At 31.9% G+C, this 18,479-nt stretch overlaps 2 protein-coding genes across 3 annotated transcripts; one reads left to right on the forward strand and one right to left on the reverse strand.

Annotated features, from left to right (window-relative positions):
- Window positions 1-5,318: 5,318 nt before the first annotated feature.
- On the reverse strand, window positions 5,319-9,137 carry LOC107428836 (large ribosomal subunit protein bL19c). 2 transcript variants are annotated; one of them, XM_016039457.4, is made up of 6 exons: window positions 8,976-9,137; window positions 7,864-8,031; window positions 7,076-7,330; window positions 6,909-6,995; window positions 6,667-6,800; window positions 5,319-5,845 (listed from the first exon to the last, which is right to left on the reverse strand). In XM_016039457.4, exons 1-6 carry the CDS (start codon window positions 8,982-8,984, stop codon window positions 5,740-5,742), a joined length of 759 nt encoding a protein of 252 aa, XP_015894943.2. In that variant the 5' UTR covers window positions 8,985-9,137; the 3' UTR covers window positions 5,319-5,739. The 2 variants fall into 2 exon arrangements, with proteins under 2 accessions (XP_015894943.2, XP_060671424.1); XM_060815441.1 differs by having other exon boundaries at window positions 7,076-7,350.
- Window positions 9,138-10,170: 1,033 nt separating this feature from the next.
- Window positions 10,171-15,755, forward strand: LOC125423063 (RNA-binding KH domain-containing protein PEPPER). Its single transcript, XM_048476273.2, has 6 exons — window positions 10,171-10,757; window positions 11,395-11,653; window positions 13,431-13,579; window positions 13,661-13,927; window positions 14,464-14,658; window positions 15,266-15,755. The coding sequence occupies exons 1-6, from the start codon at window positions 10,317-10,319 to the stop codon at window positions 15,443-15,445; spliced, it is 1,491 nt and encodes a 496-aa protein (XP_048332230.2). The 5' UTR covers window positions 10,171-10,316; the 3' UTR covers window positions 15,446-15,755.
- The last annotated feature ends 2,724 nt before the right edge of the window (window positions 15,756-18,479 follow it).

An 18,479-nucleotide genomic window follows, 5' to 3' on the forward strand; every position in this document is an offset into this window, starting at 1 on the left:
GGTAGATTGGGGAAGAGAAGAGCTAAAAAATCCTAATGATGGGGCAAGTATGGATGTCTCACTTGGATTATTCCAAAATATGCCACCCATACCACCTGCAAAAGCACCATTTGAGATTTTATGGAAAAGGTTTCTTATCCAGTGAGGTGGCGGGAGGTGATTGGGGGGTTGAGATTTCTAGGGCATACGTGGAGTTGTCTTGATGGGGTTGGAGGATATTCACGTGTATCAAGGTTGGACGGAGGAGGAGGGATGAGTGGTGATGGGTATTTGGATGCCTCACGTAGGAGCAATGATTTGAACCTTTTTGGTGTCTTTAGCCGTTTTAATGTGTGGCGGATGGCAATCATACGTTGTGCTTATTACCTTCATTGCCTTGTGATTACATGATAAACCTCATACGATTACTCATTTTTTTCTTTTTCCTTTTTTTCTTTTTTTCCGACTTAAAAGAAAATAATAATTGTTTCCTCCACATAAACCTCTTCATGTTGGCTATGAAAATTAGTACCAGAAAACAAAAAAATTCAAAGAAAGTAAAGTAAAGTTTGGTTATTCAATGGAAAAATTGACCCCTCAATACAGCTTAATTGCAAAAATTACTATTTTTATCAAACATGATATATAATTTCAATAAAAATATGGAGGATAAAATAAGGTTGAAAATTCCATATTGGTTACAGGCTCGTGTAATATATAAACGAGTTGAATATCTATATATATATAAAATAAAAAATTTAAAAAAAATAAAATAAAGGAAATGAATATCTAAAACATAATTTAGCTACCATTTTTATAAGAAACCTTAAATCATTGGATTGTTAATGATTTTGAATCTTAATCCCCACTTTGAGATAACAAAATTTATGGCAAATTATATGTATAGTTTAAGGAATAATCCTATGCTTTTTATTGTTAATTTTTTGTTAGATTTGGGATTTGGGTAGTCATTTAATATCTACAGTAAAATAAATTTAAATAAAATAGATAAAAATAAAAAGAGAGAAAGAGAGATGGATAAGTAAATGTTTATTATCATGTGTATGAACTTTTCCAGAGTAGAAATAGAATACTATTTCTATTTGGATCGATTGGCCAGAAGAAATAACCCTACAATTGAAAACGAGTTAAAAGTACAAGTAAAATATCTTGCAACATTCCATATCACTTACCTTTTTTTTTTCTTTTTCTGTTTTTTTTCTTTTTTGTAATAATGTATTTACTTTTTGCATTAAACTCTATTAAGTATATTATATATATATATATACACATCACATTAATTTTTATATGAACATACAAAGTACTGGAATTTTTATAGACCATAAAAGAAAGCTTTGACCTAAAAACACAATCAATTATTAACTTTAGCAATATTTATTTTGGAGTTGAACTTTTCTTATTTTTTCACATTCTTGATTTCTGAATTTTGCACAATCTTAATGTTGTATTCATTTTACTATTTTATTATTATTATTTTTAAATTTCTTTCCATATAAATTCAAAAAAAAAAAAAAAAAAAGTTTACATACATGTAGATATAGATGGTGTAAATCCAAAATATATCCTTGAGAAATTTTATGGTCCAAGCTCCTGATATCTGCTAATGTGGAATAAGATAGGTGTATTGAATTTAGGAAAAATGTCAAATTTTCATTGTTACGTCCATAATCTTTTGTTTTGTATTTGCTGTCCAGGTAAAATTTATTTTTGACCTTAATATTTGTGTGACTGCCATAGTAATAATAGAATATATATTTTATTCCATTTTTTTTTTAAATTATTTTTTTGTAAATTTTGCTCTTGTTTTCTAAACGGCGAAATGACGAAAGGCACCATGTTTTGCCACTTGCAATTTTGTAGGTTTCCATATGTAGACAAACATTTTTATTTTCAAAGATATTTTCCCAAAATATCCCATTAATTGCTTAGCCACTTGACACCTGTAATATTCTGGTCAGTTACTTCGTTCTTTTTTAATTTTCCAATAAAAACTAACTAGCTTATAATATTTTACAATCGAAAATTAAAATAATATTAACGCTATAATCACCAATTTTCTTTTTCAATTGATGTCACAAATGTTATGATAATTTATTAATGATTGAAAAATTAACAAATTACATTTGAAACGATTAATAGATAAAATTCAATACAAACTAATAAAATAATATGATATAATATATATATATATATATATATATATATATATATATATATAGTGGATAAAATAATGTCACATAAGTTGATGTCAAAAGAATTGGTGAAAAGGGCAGGTATCCTTGTATTATTGATTAAAAAAATGAAAAAAGAAGAAGATGATATTATAAACAAAATCGTAAATCATGTATAGCATTTAATTATGTTTCAAGAAAATGTAATATTGCCACTGTAATTTTGATTTTCCAGCTTACTATGAATTCGAAATAACAAAACTAAAAGTCACATTCAGACACGTAGGCCAACAATTGATGTTTTTGGACTGTTTTAGTTTCGTTTCACTGGGAAATCATGTAAAAGTCAAAAAGTAATATTCAGGAAGGGCGGTCATTTCAAATATACCTAGGCTTAGAGGACCAAAAGTTTTAAAATTTTTTTTTTGAAAGAGGATAAAAATTTAGTAGCCAAGCTAAGCTAAGCAGTAGGTATATCCTTCAATTCCTTATTTCTGGCCAAAAAAGCATATCCTCAGATTGTACCCACAAAACCTTATCTTTTTACAAGGTGTGAGTTGGAAATCCTACAGCCTTTGAAATAGGATAAACAGAATGAAGGTGTTATATATTTATTTTTATTAGGAATAGAAATTTCATGAATCATTTGACTCATTCCCTTGTAAACCAATTATAGGACTTTTTATGTTATCATATTTATCTTCATCATACATATATATATATATATATATATATATATGTGTGTGTGTGTGTGTGTGTGTGTATGTTTTTATGATTAGTCAAGAGAAATAATAGAGTGCTACTGCATTCACAAGTTATTTTCCATCGTTGGCTTTCTCAGCCCTGTCAATTATCATCTTATATTCCTCATCAATCATTTAAAAGAAATATAACAAGCTTGGTTTCTTTGAAGCCACGTGTTGAAGTTTCCGTCTCCCACTATAATTTTGTAGTATTGGATAAACCACTTGGGATTTGTTTTTATTTTGTGGTTACTCAATTCAGAAAGAACCTAGTGAGAAGTAAAGTGAACGCTAAATGGGAGTGGGAAAAAAAAATAATAAAATTCAAGGCATAATTTCTCATATTTTTCTTTATTGTATTGTAGAAAAAATAAAATATCAAACCACTCATAAATTGTCTATACATAGAGATTTTCATATATCTATATATATATAATATAAAAGATTTATGAAGAATTTCTATTTATATAGATAATATAATAAAATATTTATGAAAAAATTGTCAAAGACAATATTTATAGTTATAAAATTTATATGATTTTTATGATTTAACAATTGTAAATGGTTATCTTTCACAGTTTTTTTTTTCAAAATCTCTTATCATATTGAAACCATATATATATATATATATATTATATTCACATATTAGTCACATGTTCAAACTTATAAATCACTCTTTTAATAATGTCATAATTTTCACAAAAGAAAAAAATTTATTTGCATGTTAATACAATTAAATTATAGACTTTTACTATTTAAACCTACAACTTTTAAACGTTATAATTCAAGTCTTCAATTTTTTAAATTTATTATAGATTGATCTAATCACCAATTTTGATTAAACAAATTAGAAACGGATTTGCTTTTTTTTTTTTTTTTTTTTTCATCAATCAAAATCATGAGCTCTTTTATTACTCTCTTATATATTTTGGACAGAATTGTTATCAATTTGTTTGACAAAAATTTTAAATTAGACCAATCTAAAACAAAAACAAATTTAAAATTAAAGATTTAAATCACTGCATTTGAAAGTTGATGGTCTCATTGCAAAACTTTACAGATTAAAAATACAAAAGTGCAATTGATCCAAAACAATGTCTTAATATAAATGTATCAATATCACCCTACAGTAGACCTTTAATATCCATTTTTAATCAATAATAGTTTTGAAGAGAATAATAAATTAAGATTAATTAGCGGTGTATTTTTAAGGTCATAAGGAATGATTACAGGTGGGCCTTTGAAACTTTTAATTTAAAGTTTATTTTATATCTAGCTAGGAAATAAGTGAGAAATATCTTGTTACATTTTTTAGAACTGTCATTTTAAGAAAATACTTAACATTTGATGAGCTTTCTTTCTGGAGCGTGGGTGGATAAAGAAGATTGAGACATCCATGATATTGAAAAAGATACAAGCAAAATTCCAAACAAATTGCTTGTTCCTTTCAAAGATGGACAATCTTCAAAGCAAAGTCTGGGTTTAGCTATTTTGGCCCATCTATACAAAGAAATGAACCCCCATTCCTCTTCACAGATAAAAGCCCTTGCCTGGACTTTTCTTACAAAGGAAAGAAAAGAACAAATAAATAAAATAAATAACGGTATTCCTCAGATAACATTTTGTTCAATCAAATATGTACTTATAAGTATACACATTTTTGGGGGACCATTTGGCCCATCCTTCAAAAGCATGGCGATTGTTGATGAAGAACATGATGTTTCAGATTCAACTACATGCTTCAAAAGATTTATAAGTTCGGAAATTTGATCATCTTTATTTCCTGGCCCTCAGTGGCATTTTGTTTGCTTCTTTACTCAAATTTTGATCATATTGAATTTTTGTAATGATTCTATAAGAACCCAATTCCATTTCAGATGTTCATATTGGTTTGTGTTGCCAAATTGGTGGTTTCTCGCATAACTTGTTACCTTATCTGCTGGTGTTAACTATTTGCCAATTTAGGTTATGCTTGGGGTATAGATTCTCTTAAGAAAAATAACATCAAAAATTGACTAGAAAATGAATTTATAATTTTAGTTTTAAAGTTAGAATTTCGAAATGATTACATCGAATCCCGACTCAATTTGGTATCCTAACTTATTTTCAAGTAACGACACCCCTAAAAACTTTGTAAAAATCTAAATTATAATTTTTAATTTTTATTTATTTATTACTTTCTTATTTTATTTTATTTTTCAATGATACTTTTACTTAATGATTAAAAGCAGATATTTTTACTTTATTTATTTATTTATTTATTTTAATTTTCAAACTCCTGAAATGTTAATTCATTTTTCAATCATATGTTTTTATTATACAGACTAGGATTCAAATTCAAACAAAAATTCAATGTAGGCTTAAAATGTATCTTCATGGGACTGATATAACACATATTGCTCGATTTAAAAAAGGAATATTTATTCATTTGAATCGAAATTAGTCGTACAAAGGGGGGCCAAAATAAATAAATAAATAAATCTTTGATGCAGCAAGTGCCAGGAAATTATATTTCTATTCTCCCACCTATTATGTCTTTGGAATACCTAAACCTACCATTCTTGCACATCATAGCAAACTATTTCAAGTTGCATAAAGAATTATAGATAAAGAAGAATTTTACTTGTTACATGAACACCACGGACAGCAAGGTTGACAATTTTCCACGGGTTCTCTATGGGTAATAATTTATTTAAAACTCGAAATAAAAACAAAAGGAAAAGAAATTACTAGGATAGTGGCGACCTTTCTGACAAAAAGCAAAGCATTCCACCATCTTCTTTAACAAGGCAGGCTCTTTTTTATCCTGCAGTCTAAGTAAGCTGCTAGTGCTTCTTAAGTGCATTCATCTTGTCCCTGAGATAGTAAAGCTTAGCTCTTCTCACTTTCTTTTTGTCCAGCACCTTTATCTCCTTTATATTAGGTGAATACCTGTCATGAATTGCCCAACCCTTATGGTCATTATGCGAAGGTGAGAGAGCATTTTCAACTTTAAAACAAATGTTAAGATAAAGAAAACCATACACATGGGATGATAGAAATCACCCCAGATTAATTTTCAGAAATATATGTATTACACCAAGGAGCAGATGAAATGACCAGTTATCCAAGGAGCAGATGAAATGACCAGTTATTCATTTGAAACAGTAATAAAGTAAATCACATTCTTATTATCTCACCATATGATGATGAAATCATTTTCAATAGACTTAAGCAACAGTAAGCACGTATTTGTTCCCAAAAACAGAGAATCTGTGAAAGACTTTGTATTCATAGGAAGTGAAAGTTTTTAGACTGGTTGTCAACCAACTGCAAAAACCGTCCTTTACAAAGGCCAGAGAATGATAGTATTAACATATAAACACTAGGCACGGCATGGGATGCAAAATTTGCTTCTACTTCCTAGCATGAGTAATTATTGTTTTAGAAATAATAGATCAACTAGTAAAAATTTTCTCAATACATGGCATCAAAAATTAAACCGATGCAGAATTCTTTAGATAGTTCTTTCACCACCATCTTAGTACAATCAAAAACTGATTATTTCACCATCAATAGTAGAATTTATAAGGGGTAAGTGATACCTACAGAAAGCAGTAAAAGTGCTTAGTGAAATCACTTACAATATATAATTGTAGCAATTTCAGCATTACACAACAGGATATGTTCTCTTAGAAATAAAAGCAGCAAGCCTAAGAGGCTAGCTATAATTCAAATAAAATTTAAAGGAGATAAATTCTAGCACTACTTACAGAGGAAAGAGGGATTCAACTCCAACCCCCGCCACTAGCCTCCTTATTCTAAATGTAGTATTCAAACCAGCATTACGTCTTGCTATGACAATGCCTTTTAGAATTGAAACACGTCGCTTGTTATCAGGCACTTCCTGTTCACATATGAAAGGTTATAAATAGCAACTTACTTCTCTAAGAAACCCACATTTGCAATTGGTGAAAATGGAAAAATTAATCCCTTAAACAATAACTTAGCATACCACTTTCAGTTGCACAATATAACCAGGCTTTATATCTGGTATTTCTCTATGTGCCTTCACTTCCCCAACAGCTTCCTTATCTAAAATCTGCGATGTCAAATGTGAAAAATAAAGGGAGGGAAGAGAAAAATTCCAATTTTATTAACATCCAGTAAATGGATGCTTGCCTGCATTATGTGCCTGGCAGTTTTATCGAGCCTCTTAAATTTGATGCGGGGAGGCACATCAGAAATAGATGCAGACGTGTCTTTTGAAGCCGATTCAACTGAATTTCCCACCGTTGTAATGCACCTGCTGGGGAAAGGAGGTAGAACTGGTGCGCATCTAACAAACTGTGGCAAATGATTTCTGAGAGACGCTGATACTGATAGCAAACCATTACTATATATGGTTGATGTCTCAGTTTGGCAGCTGGCATTTGTCTGGAGACAAACATTATGCACTTCAATTTGAAAGAAAATGACATCAAAATGGTAGGGGCATGTGAACAGAGGTAAATTGTATAAAGATTTGCAGTTAAAGCATTATTATTCATAGCAAAAGGAACAGTAAAATTTTTAATGGAAAAGAAGATTAATACAAAATCTTTTAAGGAGAATAGATTATGTTCCCCTTATGGCCTCAATAAAATGTTCTGAAGGAACTTTCAGAAACATTTAATTTTTGAGAATGGAAGTGTTAATTAAGGCACTTTAATATATACATATATATATATATATATATATTTTTTTTTTTAAATATAGCCCTGTTGGCATAGGAAGGACAATTAGTATTTCCTTTGTTTGCACTTCTCCTCTATTTCTCAAGAACCTTTTTGTTTTCCCATTTAAATAAATGGGACAACCCAAAACCATGAAATGTACTTGAAACTCACTTATATACATGCATGCTTAAAAAGTGCATAGATAATAGAGTCAAGAAAACAAATACATTGTGCATAAGATTGAATACAAACCTTGGACAAAGAACCAAAAAACCGACCCTTGCAGCACCATTTGATTGCAGCGAAGCCACTTAAAGCTGAAGAATTAAATTCAGAAGAGCTAAACTCAGTAGTACCACCAGCAATTGGATTGGCTCTGATATATCTAGCAATAACTCTGCCACTCTTGCAGAGTAGCTCCTGCTTACAAACAAAAGGTTGAATCAGGCATCATCTAATGTAGTCATTCTAAAGCACTAAATTGTATGATACCTTCAACCAATTAAAAATTTATTGTTAACAAAATGGAATAAACAAATCCCTTCTAATCTTGACAGAAATCTGTTAAACAAAATCCTACTTTCATGCATGACTCCAATAAAAGAAGACTTCTGCCAGTCCACTTCAATAAAAGAGTAGAATATAATAGCTGATATTCATGATCCCTATACTGGCATCTATTCTCATTCCCGGTCAATCCCACCATCCTCATCCCAAAAATGGGCAAGGCAAAACAGGAGGAGAACCACCATCAAGAGAGAATATTAGATAGCCCACAGTAGACATAGCTTCTGCTTGGTTCCATCCAACAATCATTCTATATCAGCATACAAAACAGAAAACCAGAAAAAAACTATATAACGACTAAGCGTACAAATAGACAACAAGATACCCACATTTCAATCTAATTGGTCACTGAAACATGTTAAGCTCAACGAGACCCTGATCTCACACCAGTTAAACCACTAGTTTCATATTCTAAAACAATTAACATCCAAAACACAAAGAGAATATATAAAAGACAGAATCTTTTACCCCAACATATATATATATATATTTTTTAATTTTACTCAGGCTTTAATCGTTTTTTATCACTTCCATATGGCATTTTTATCAAGCAAAGACATTTTTCAAGAATACTAGTGCCAATACATATGAAAGGGGGAATAGGCCACAAAAGAGAGGGGGGGAAAAAAAAAAGCACAGAACCATCTAACATAAACTCACAGATCAGTAAGTACAAAGTTAATGTCAAAGCGGCTCAAGTAAGCCTTTTAAACATCTAATGAGGAAAAAAAAAAAAAAAAAAGAAGAACAAAGAAATTTGAATGAATCTGAAAGCTGCAAATGGCGTTTTTGCTTACCTTCGCCATTAGAGAATGCGAGGATTGGAAGCACACAGTTCCTAGACAGTGCAGGGCAGAGAGAGAGAGAGAGAGAGAGAGAGAGAGAGAGAGACGAATAGAAGGGTAGGGTTTAGGGTATTAGAAATGACGCTCCGTCCTCATGGCTATTCAGCGATTTACAAAAGTGATTGTTTCTCTAAAAGCAAAAAGAAAATAAAAATAAAACTAAAAAAATAAAATAATAACCCCTGTCTTCGTCCTAATTTAAATTTAGTCCTTTAAAAAAAAATTAAAAAACAAAGAAAAAAAATATTATGCTCTAAAAAAGTGTTTAATAGGTAGTTGATAAACCTTTAGAAAAAAATAGAAAAACTATAATTCATAAATAAACAATAAATTAATTTTTTTATGTATATTTTATTTCAAAAATCCTCATTTATTCAAATATATGATTTTTGTGTCAACATATTTATTGTAAAAATACAAGTTACTTTTAAATTGAAATTGTATCAGATAATAATTAATCAATTTCAATATTATTGAATCATAATTCAGTAATTATTTTGGGATGAAAAGTCTAAAGTATATTATATATATTGAAATGACAAAGTATAACTATAATTAAGTATAAATTTGATCTATTGGTCAGATAATATACCATATTAATTGGTAATAAATTTCTTTTACCATTACAACAAATTTTAATTTAAAAGGGAGAGGGTGAGTATAATTTGGTGAATTAAATTGTAACAAAGTTGATGCAAAGATTTTTAGTATTAATTATACAACAAAAACCTAGTTTTCTTTTTAAAGGATAATATTTATTTACCTAGTTGTTAATATTACTACTATAACAACCAAAACAGACAAATATCACAATTTATTGTTTGGATCTTAACGATATTTCTTTATCCAAGTTTGTGTGTGCGTGTGTGTGTGTTTTTTTATTAAACAAGAAAGGACAAGTCCTTTTTCACCCGTATATGCATGGTAGATTAAATGGAATTTAGTACTTATTATTATTATTATTTTTTCTTTTTTGATTTAGTATCCAATAAGATACTCACATAGCATCACAGTTTTTACTGTTCAACCAGTAGACTTTGAACCACAATCAACATTTTCTCATGCCACCTGACATTATTAACAAAAAAAAAGATATATATATATATATATAAAATAAAAATGAGAAAGTAAGGTCACGTGCACCTCGTCCTCCCGGGGTCTAATTGAGAGATGAGTGCTAAAAACAGTGATTAAACCTGGCTTCCATCTGTCTCTCTCTCCCTCCTTTTATTTTCCCCTAAAACCTTACCCTAACCCCCCACCTCTCTCTCTCTCTCTCTCTCTCTCTCATCAATGGCGACCACTGAAACCGTCGAGAACGGCTCAACGAAAACGACGCTATCCGATTCACAACGAGTCGCATCCGACGGTGCCGCCACGGCTGTATCCACCTCCACGGTGGCCGTCGTTGACACCCTCATAAACCCCGTTACAGATGAGAATCAGAACTCCGTAGTTGAGTCCGACTCTGCTCCACCTTTGGAATCTGATGCTCAGCCAACCACAACCGCTACTACTACCAACAGTAACGTCACAGCCACAGCCACAACCGCTGCCACCGCCGACAAGAAGTGGCCAGGATGGCCTGGGGACTGCGTGTTTAGGTTAATTGTTCCGGTGGCCAAGGTCGGTAGCATCATCGGCCGAAAGGGCGAGCTCATAAAGAAGATGTGCGAAGAGACTCGCGCCCGCATTCGCGTTCTCGATGGTCCCGTAGGCACTCCTGATCGTATAGTGAGTGGGCTTTTACTTTTTAAATTTTTTTTTTCTGCTTTCTTATTTTGCCGGTTTTGATATTTGTGTTTTCGTTGTATGCCAATTGCTCTAGTTCAATGTTTGGCTGCTGAGAATGCAATAAGAAAACTAAACGAAAATTAATACAAATTAAAAGAGCTTTTTTTTTTTACTGCTGCTATGGTTTGCCAAACTGAAATGTGTGATTCTTATGTCCATAAATTCTTTATTTATTAATCATTGATGTGACAAGTGCTTTCTGTATCAATCCAGTGTTTTTTTTTTTTTTTTTTTTTTTAATAGTTGTTCATGATGGTCAGTTTTAAGTTTTAGGGTTTTTGCTTAAATTGGAAGCGTATGCCAAAAGTAATTGTATCTTATAGCATTTATTATGCACTTCAATTGTGGGGAAATCTAGGTAGCCCATGATATGTAACAATCTGATTTGAAAAAAAGATGCTTGTGTTCCTTCCTTGGCTTTTTCAATTTTGCTTGTTGTATAGCCTCAATATCAATTGATTAATTTGAATGGTTCAAACAAGTTCTACGATACATAAAAACGTAGAGAAAAATCTGTCTTAATGTTATATGCCAGTAATACTTTCCTGCCATTGTTTTCAATATATGTTTCTTTTAGGTATTGATCTCAGGAAAGGAAGAGCCAGATGCTCCTCTTTCTCCTGCAATGGATGCTGTAATAAGAATATTTAAACGTGTTTCTGGATTGTCTGAGGCTGAGGGTGATGCTAGCCTGTTTGGCACTGCTGCAGCTGTGTTCTGTTCAATCCGGTTGTTGGTTGCATCTACACAAGCCATAAATCTAATTGGGAAGCAAGGTTCATTGATCAAATCCATACAGGAGAGCACTGCTGCTTCAGTACGAGTATTGTCTGGAGGTATGCTTTGAACGTTGAATAGTGTATCTTTATTTAAATAAAAAAGGTATTTTTAATAGCCCATTACTCCTGCTTATTCATCTATTCTTTTCCACACAATTTTGTTAAAGCTTGCGAAGTTTACTGCTAGATATTGTCATCCTATGGTTCAGATTGAATAACTTTTTGATGGAAACAGAGATGTGATATAAGTTGTTGTTCTAATGCACTTGGCTTATCTATGTAACAAGTTGTAATAGTTTGGAGCATAGATGTGTTGGATTAATGCATGTAAGGAATGATGAGAAGATGGTACAAGATATTATGTGATGATGTAGGGTGGTCATTCTATTTTTTATTTGGTTAAAATGTAATTTGATTTTGACTTAAGCTGCCATGTGGATGTCCATTAATTCAGATATATAGAACAAATTTGGACCTTTGGGATAATTGTTGTCTCTAGGCAAGTGAACTGTGTTAAAATAAATTATTTTAATAGTTCCCTTCAGTTTTCTCTCTATGAAAGGAAAAAAACTAAGAAAGTGCCCTTATGGTGCTTCGATCATTTTGTTGTTACGGCCATAAGCATCATCGTAATAATGCTGGGCTTCTTTTACTCAAGTTAAGCACAGTATGAAAGGAACGTATGATCAAGGTTGTTTATACTGCAAGGTGGCTGTAAGCTGAATTGGTCTTTGGAAATGTGCAATGATGACTGTATTTTGATTCTGCTCAATAATGGATGGAAAGAAATGAGATTCAGGATGTGTGGTTAACTATGGGATAGTATTGAATTGCTTGTTTTTTATGACCAGTACTTCAAAGGAGTTCAAGGATATTCCTTTGATTCATGTAAGTGGGAAGGATGTTGATTAATAACATTGTTTTAGTATTCTTGACTTATGTAATATTTAATCCTGTTGTTTTTCTGGGATGTTGTCTTTTCATGATATTTGTTGAAGGAATATAGACATTTGATGCAGTCACACTGGGACTGAGAGGAAAGTAACAGAGTAGTGATTACTAAATATGGGAACTTCCCAGAAGAAAAATGATACTGGAAACTCTCTCTATATATTTGCCCTTTCTAGTGTATAAGCGTCTTTTATGTACTTGTAAGTTTGATTGGATTTAAGTTAACGGTTATGTGAAGGAGGACAAATATATGATTCTTCGAACCTAAGGGTCACCCTATGTTAAATTTATGATCAAAACAAATGATTGAAGGTAGTTATTATAAAGTGCTATTTATTTAATTAAATTAGCTGTCAATTTAGGGCGTCATATTTTGCGAAGAGAAGGCAAGTTTGTTATTTAATTTTTTTTTGCTGATATATGCTATACTCCAACTTGTTAATTAGCCACTTGTTTTGTGCTGAATATCTGTTTTTGTAGATGTTTTTCATTCTTAGACTTGGTTTAGGGTTATTCACCCTAAAAGAAAAAAAAAATCTTGTTCCTATGTTCCCTGTCCTTTTAAGCCTCAATTATTAGATAATTTTAATTACAATTGTATTTTGATGCAAAAATAAATATCTTGTTGGGTGAACTTGGTGTGATGTTGAACTGGTGCTGGGTTATGTGTGTATGAGAGAGTATTATTGTTGCATCTCCTAACAAGGGTAATAACTAGTGATCGTATGTGTTCTTATGGAAATTTAGGAGTGGCTGCTGTGGGGAACAAGTTTAGTATCTATGATCTCTTGGGAAAATCATGAGTTTAACTATGGATGTAATTTTATGTTTGAATAATGTAATACTTTCAGTCAGATTTGATATGAAACTAACATGCTGGCAGATGAAGTGCCGTTTTATGCTGCTTCAGATGAGAGGATTGTTGAGTTGCAGGGAGAAGCCTCGAAGGTTCTCAAAGCTCTAGAAGCAGTAATTGGTCACCTGCGGAAATTTTTGGTTGATCATAGTGTTCTTCCACTGTTTGAGAAGAATGTAAGCGTTGCTCCCTATGATGATTGTGCTTTGTATTTCTTTGAATTTCCATGGACTTATTATTGGAATGTCTATTTTTAGTACAATGCGACTGTCACACAAGAGCGTCAAGTCATTGTTGACAATACACCACGGGCTGACAAGTCATTGTTGCATACTGCTTCACAAACTGGAGTTGGTACTAATTATCCTCTTTCATCAAAGAGGGAGTCTCTGTATCTTGATCGGGAACCACAGCTGGAAGCGCAACTCCCTTCATCTGGAATTTCTATCTATGGACAAGATCCAACACTTTCAGGAATACGATCTTCAGGCCTTGGTCGTGCTGGTGCTCCCATCGTTACTCAGGTTGGTGGTTGTAACTGTTAAAAATTTTTAGTATAATTTTGCACGCTTGTGGTAGAAAGGTAGACTCTGCCTCTCATATGCATGCTTTCACATTGAATGGCATGTAATGCCAATGAGGCTAATTGCTTCCTCCAATTTAGCACTTATATGAAAACTTTTTGGGGTTGTTTTAAGGGGAAACCTTTTCTGCTAGACTTCCGAGTTGGGCCCATATCATTTTGAAATGAATGTCTTAAAAGAATAGTGTGGAATTTGAATTTCTTATACCAATTGTATAAAAAATAAAATATAAAAACCATTTTAAGATTGCAATTAGATATGTTGGTTTTCCTATTTCTTTGATGAGTAGGTAGTTTCACATGCCCTCCACTTTTGAGGGCATACTTTGATGGTCAAGCTCAATAGGTGATGTAATGCAATAGGATTATGAGAGAATGGGAAATTTAAAAGTGTCATTTTTTTTTTTTTTTTTAACTTCTTTTGTTGATTATGAGTTATCTACATCATTTCCTCTGTTGTCTGCCGGACATTATCAGATTACACAAACAATGCAAATCCCACTCTCTTATGCTGAGGACATTATTGGGATTGAAGGGTCTAATATTGCATACATTCGTCGTACAAGTGGAGCCATATTAACGGTGCAAGAGATCAGGGGAGTTCCTGATGAAATCACGGTAGAAATTAAAGGCACCTCATCACAGGTTCAGCTGGCTCAACAATTGATTCAGGTACCATTAAATATCTGAGTTCTGAAAATGATATGAAATGATTCTTTGGGACGATTTAACATGTGTACAAATGGATTAGAACATGTGTACAAGATGCGGTGAACCATATGGATTAGAATTTGAATTTAAAAAATGATATTTCATTAGAAAAATATTAGTGTTTGGGTGATTGGAGAGTTAGACACCTTGTGTAATTGTTTGATCATTTATAAGGTCGGTCGTAACTACAGTATCATGATTTTCACTGCATTTTGAATGAAACTTATTTATCTATTACTTGGAGTGAGGCAAGGTGTGATTGCCTTCTCTTCTCTCTTGTGTAGTTCATGGATTTTGCAATATTTGTAACCATGATTGCTTTTCCTTGCCATTAATTTTTGGTGTACGTCAAATTTTTTGGCAAGATGAGGGATAATACAATCATTTGTTGGGTGCCGTGGATTGTTTTTGGGATATCATGATTACAAATTATTGTTCCGTAAAGATGCTTACAGGTGTTTTTGAGGTTTCTTTATTTCAAAAAATGCAATGCTTATAATTATTTTAATATATTAGTAGTATGGATATAGGAAAGCTGATGTATATGTGTGTTTATCTGCGTTTATAGGAAGTTATAAGCAATCACCAAGATCCACTTGCAAGCACCTATGGCAGGATAGATGCTGGGTTAAGATCATCCTATTCTCAGTTGAACAATTCAACTTACCCTTCGTCGTCATTATCTTCTCAATCCTATGGTGTGTACGGATCGTCTGGCCTGGGAGGGTACAGTGCTTTCAGGCTTTGATTGGGTAACTATCTATAGTCTAGTGGCAGTTTTCTCTGCTTGAACCTTTCTTTCCATTCTATTCTGATTAGAGAAATATTGTAGTATGTAAAGTTCCCCCCAGTGGGTCCTCTTGCTTTCTTCAACCTGTTATTGTCAGATATTTTTTTGTTGGGTGCCTGTAAGGTGGCTAATCTTGAAAAAGAAAGAAAGAAAAAAGGATAAAGAAGAATGTAATTTAGCATTAGTGATTTTATGCTTCATAAATTTGTATTCAATCTAAAAAGTTTTATGTATTCAATCTACAAAAGTTGGTAAGGCAAGTTGCCAATTTTGTGTTCAGAATATATATATATATATATATATATATATATATATTTTGGGTTTCTGGTTCTTGTTGCATTTATGCTGTCCAGATCTTTGGATTCCACAATTATTTCACTATATTGCTTCATTCCCTGTGGTTTGAGTTGATTAATGCATTTTACTATGTTAGGTAGGAATTTAGGATTAGGCAAACAAGCTCTCTATGCATACACATAATTCTTTGCTAATTTATTCCAATAATTGCTTTAAACAAAATTCCTAAAATATATTTGCCATGTTATGGAAATATTTACATGACTTTCTTGATCATTTGTTTCGAAGTTAGGAATAGTTGGCTATTATTTTTCATCAATAAAATAATATATTATTTTTATTTTACATAAAAAATTGAGTTACACGTCATTTACTTGGATTACTTATAGAAATGGATATTTCAATTTGGTCCATATCATATAGGGTGTCGAAAGCTAAAATTTATCAGTCAGTAAGATATCATCATATTACGGAAGTCAATTGAGTCAAGATGAGAAGTATCATGTTTATTTATTTATTTATTTTTTTGGGTTGAACCGCATAGGTTGGATGGTGACACTGTCACTCATCTGGATGCCTCTATTTCCAAGGCCTGGGAGCCTCCTCCAAATGGGTTTGTGAAAAGGGAAATGTGGCCCAATATCCCTGTTTGAAAAACGATAATGAAAACTGTCATCTCTTTTTCAATCTTTTCTATTTTATCCCTCTATACCTATTCTATTCTCAATTTTTTTTTTTTCTTCGTCTAGCATTTCCATTTAATTTTTGTTTTTAATCAAACCCTAAGATCTTAAATTTCATCTTCTCCAACTCGATATCCCTCTCTCTTTTTTATTTGTTATAGAAATAATGTATATTTTTATATTGGTTGCTTTGCAGTGTTAGAAACGCGTTTGCAATTTGTTATCCATTTTTTGAACTTGTCAGTTTCGCTTTATAGATTTCATTTCAGATATTCTATATTTTTTCTGGTATTTTGTTACTGGGTTTTGGACGATTTACATTTGTCTGTGTTTGGGTTTGATTCAAAAAGGTTTTGAGCTTGTCTCTTTTTCTCTTGATTTCGTAGTTATTTTTTGATTTGTAAATTTTTTTTAAAGAAATATATATAGAAAATATTCTTGTATTTAAGATTTTTAAAATCGAACTAGCTTATGCGTGTTTTTTCTTTGGTGAGTTGGGTTTGTATAAAAATGGAGTATAACGGAGATTAGAGCTGGTTTTACTTTGTCGTTCATCATGGGTTTGAGACATTACCACATGATCATTCACCATAAGAAAAACTCATTGATCGGAATTCGCATCCGGGTATCATCGACTCACCCATTGCTACTAGTAGTGTCGAAATACACCTCACTAGTACCCAGCAATGACTGATTCCTTAAAGTCAATATTAAATCTTCATGTGCAGCAGATTCCTTTTCTGCTATGAGACCATTGTGATATTTACTATAACAAAATATAATAAACAATGAAAAAGAAAAAAATTATAGAGAGTTAGTGAGAAGCACAGGAATGGATAAAATATAATGAACAATGAAAAAGAAAAAAGTTATAGAGAGTTGGTGAGAAGCAAAGGAATGGAAAGAGTGGTGAGAAGAAGAAGAAGAGGAAGTAGGGCCAAGGAGTTTTAGACTTGCATGCCGCGACTAAAAAGAGTGATTAGAGTGATTGAAGAAGAAAGAATAGTTTTTCATCTTCATTTTTCTTTTTTATTTTATATTAAAAAGGACAATTTTGGAATATTAAAAAATTAATGGACAAAACAAAAAATATGTGAATGGAATGGGGAGTTTTCATCATGACCCGTAAAATAGTGGTATTGGCCTAAATTCCCCTTTGTGAAAATCAATCTGGATGGGCCTTATGACAAGAGTAGAGGTTTATCTGCAAATGGGCTGGTAATTGGGAACAGTTTGGGACAAATGTTGGGAAGGGCTTTATCAAAACCAACTCCTCATCAAATATCTCCATAAGCAGTCGAGTTTTTAGCCACTCATGAGCTTGTGACTTTAGCATTAAATGTGGGGTTTTTTTCTGAAGGTATTTTGGAATCAGATTGTATGCAGGCGATCAATTTACTTCATGGAGATCAGGTACCTCAGCTACCAGAGGTATCACAGATTTTGGAGAAGGTGAAGAAGGCATTATTTCATAACCATGGAGGTTTTAGCTGCAATTTCACTCCAACAACTGCAAACAATGTGGCTGACTGTTTAGCTAAATATTCTCTTTTGTTTGGTTTGAGGTGTACCCTACAAGGTCGCTCCAAAATTGTCTGGAGAATGATGTAACAACTTCTTCTTCTTCTTCTCCTTCTCCTCCTTCGTCTCCTTCTAAACTGTTAATTATTTTAAATGGTATTTTCTAAAGATAATATGGGTTCTAGCGAATTAGTTCTCTCATGTATTATAAAATTTAAAGTTCTTTTTTTTTTTTTGGTCATAAGAAACTTGATTTTATCATTTATGGGTAATTTCTCATACAATGATAATTCTCTAAATATAAACAAGAAATTATAATCCCTCGTGGTATTTTAAAGTTTCACATAAAAAAATAAAAAAAAAAATTGAATTATTTGTTTTGTCATTTTTACCTCTTATATTAATCAACGTTTCTTTATTCCATAACATATTTCTCAAAAAATGAGGACAAATTTGAAGAAAATTAAATCTGTTACTTTTTAAATTTTTTT

Source organism: Ziziphus jujuba, chromosome 1 (assembly GCF_031755915.1).
Source record: "Ziziphus jujuba cultivar Dongzao chromosome 1, ASM3175591v1".
NCBI classification, from domain to species: domain Eukaryota; kingdom Viridiplantae; phylum Streptophyta; class Magnoliopsida; order Rosales; family Rhamnaceae; genus Ziziphus; species Ziziphus jujuba.

Coding starts and splice junctions, on each gene's coding strand:
- LOC107428836 (XM_016039457.4), bottom strand. Junction 7,331..7,863: donor TTTTTGGTTCTTTGTCCAAG/GTTTGTATTCAA, acceptor GTTTGTCTCCAG/ACAAATGCCAGCTGCCAAAC. Junction 6,801..6,908: donor ATATTGTGCAACTGAAAGTG/GTATGCTAAGTT, acceptor ATATGTGAACAG/GAAGTGCCTGATAACAAGCG.
- LOC125423063 (XM_048476273.2), top strand. CDS start 10,317: ATGGCGACCACTGAAACCGTCGAGAACGGCTCAACGAAAACGACGCTA. Junction 11,654..13,430: donor AGTACGAGTATTGTCTGGAG/GTATGCTTTGAA, acceptor ACATGCTGGCAG/ATGAAGTGCCGTTTTATGCT. Junction 13,580..13,660: donor TTCCACTGTTTGAGAAGAAT/GTAAGCGTTGCT, acceptor GTCTATTTTTAG/TACAATGCGACTGTCACACA.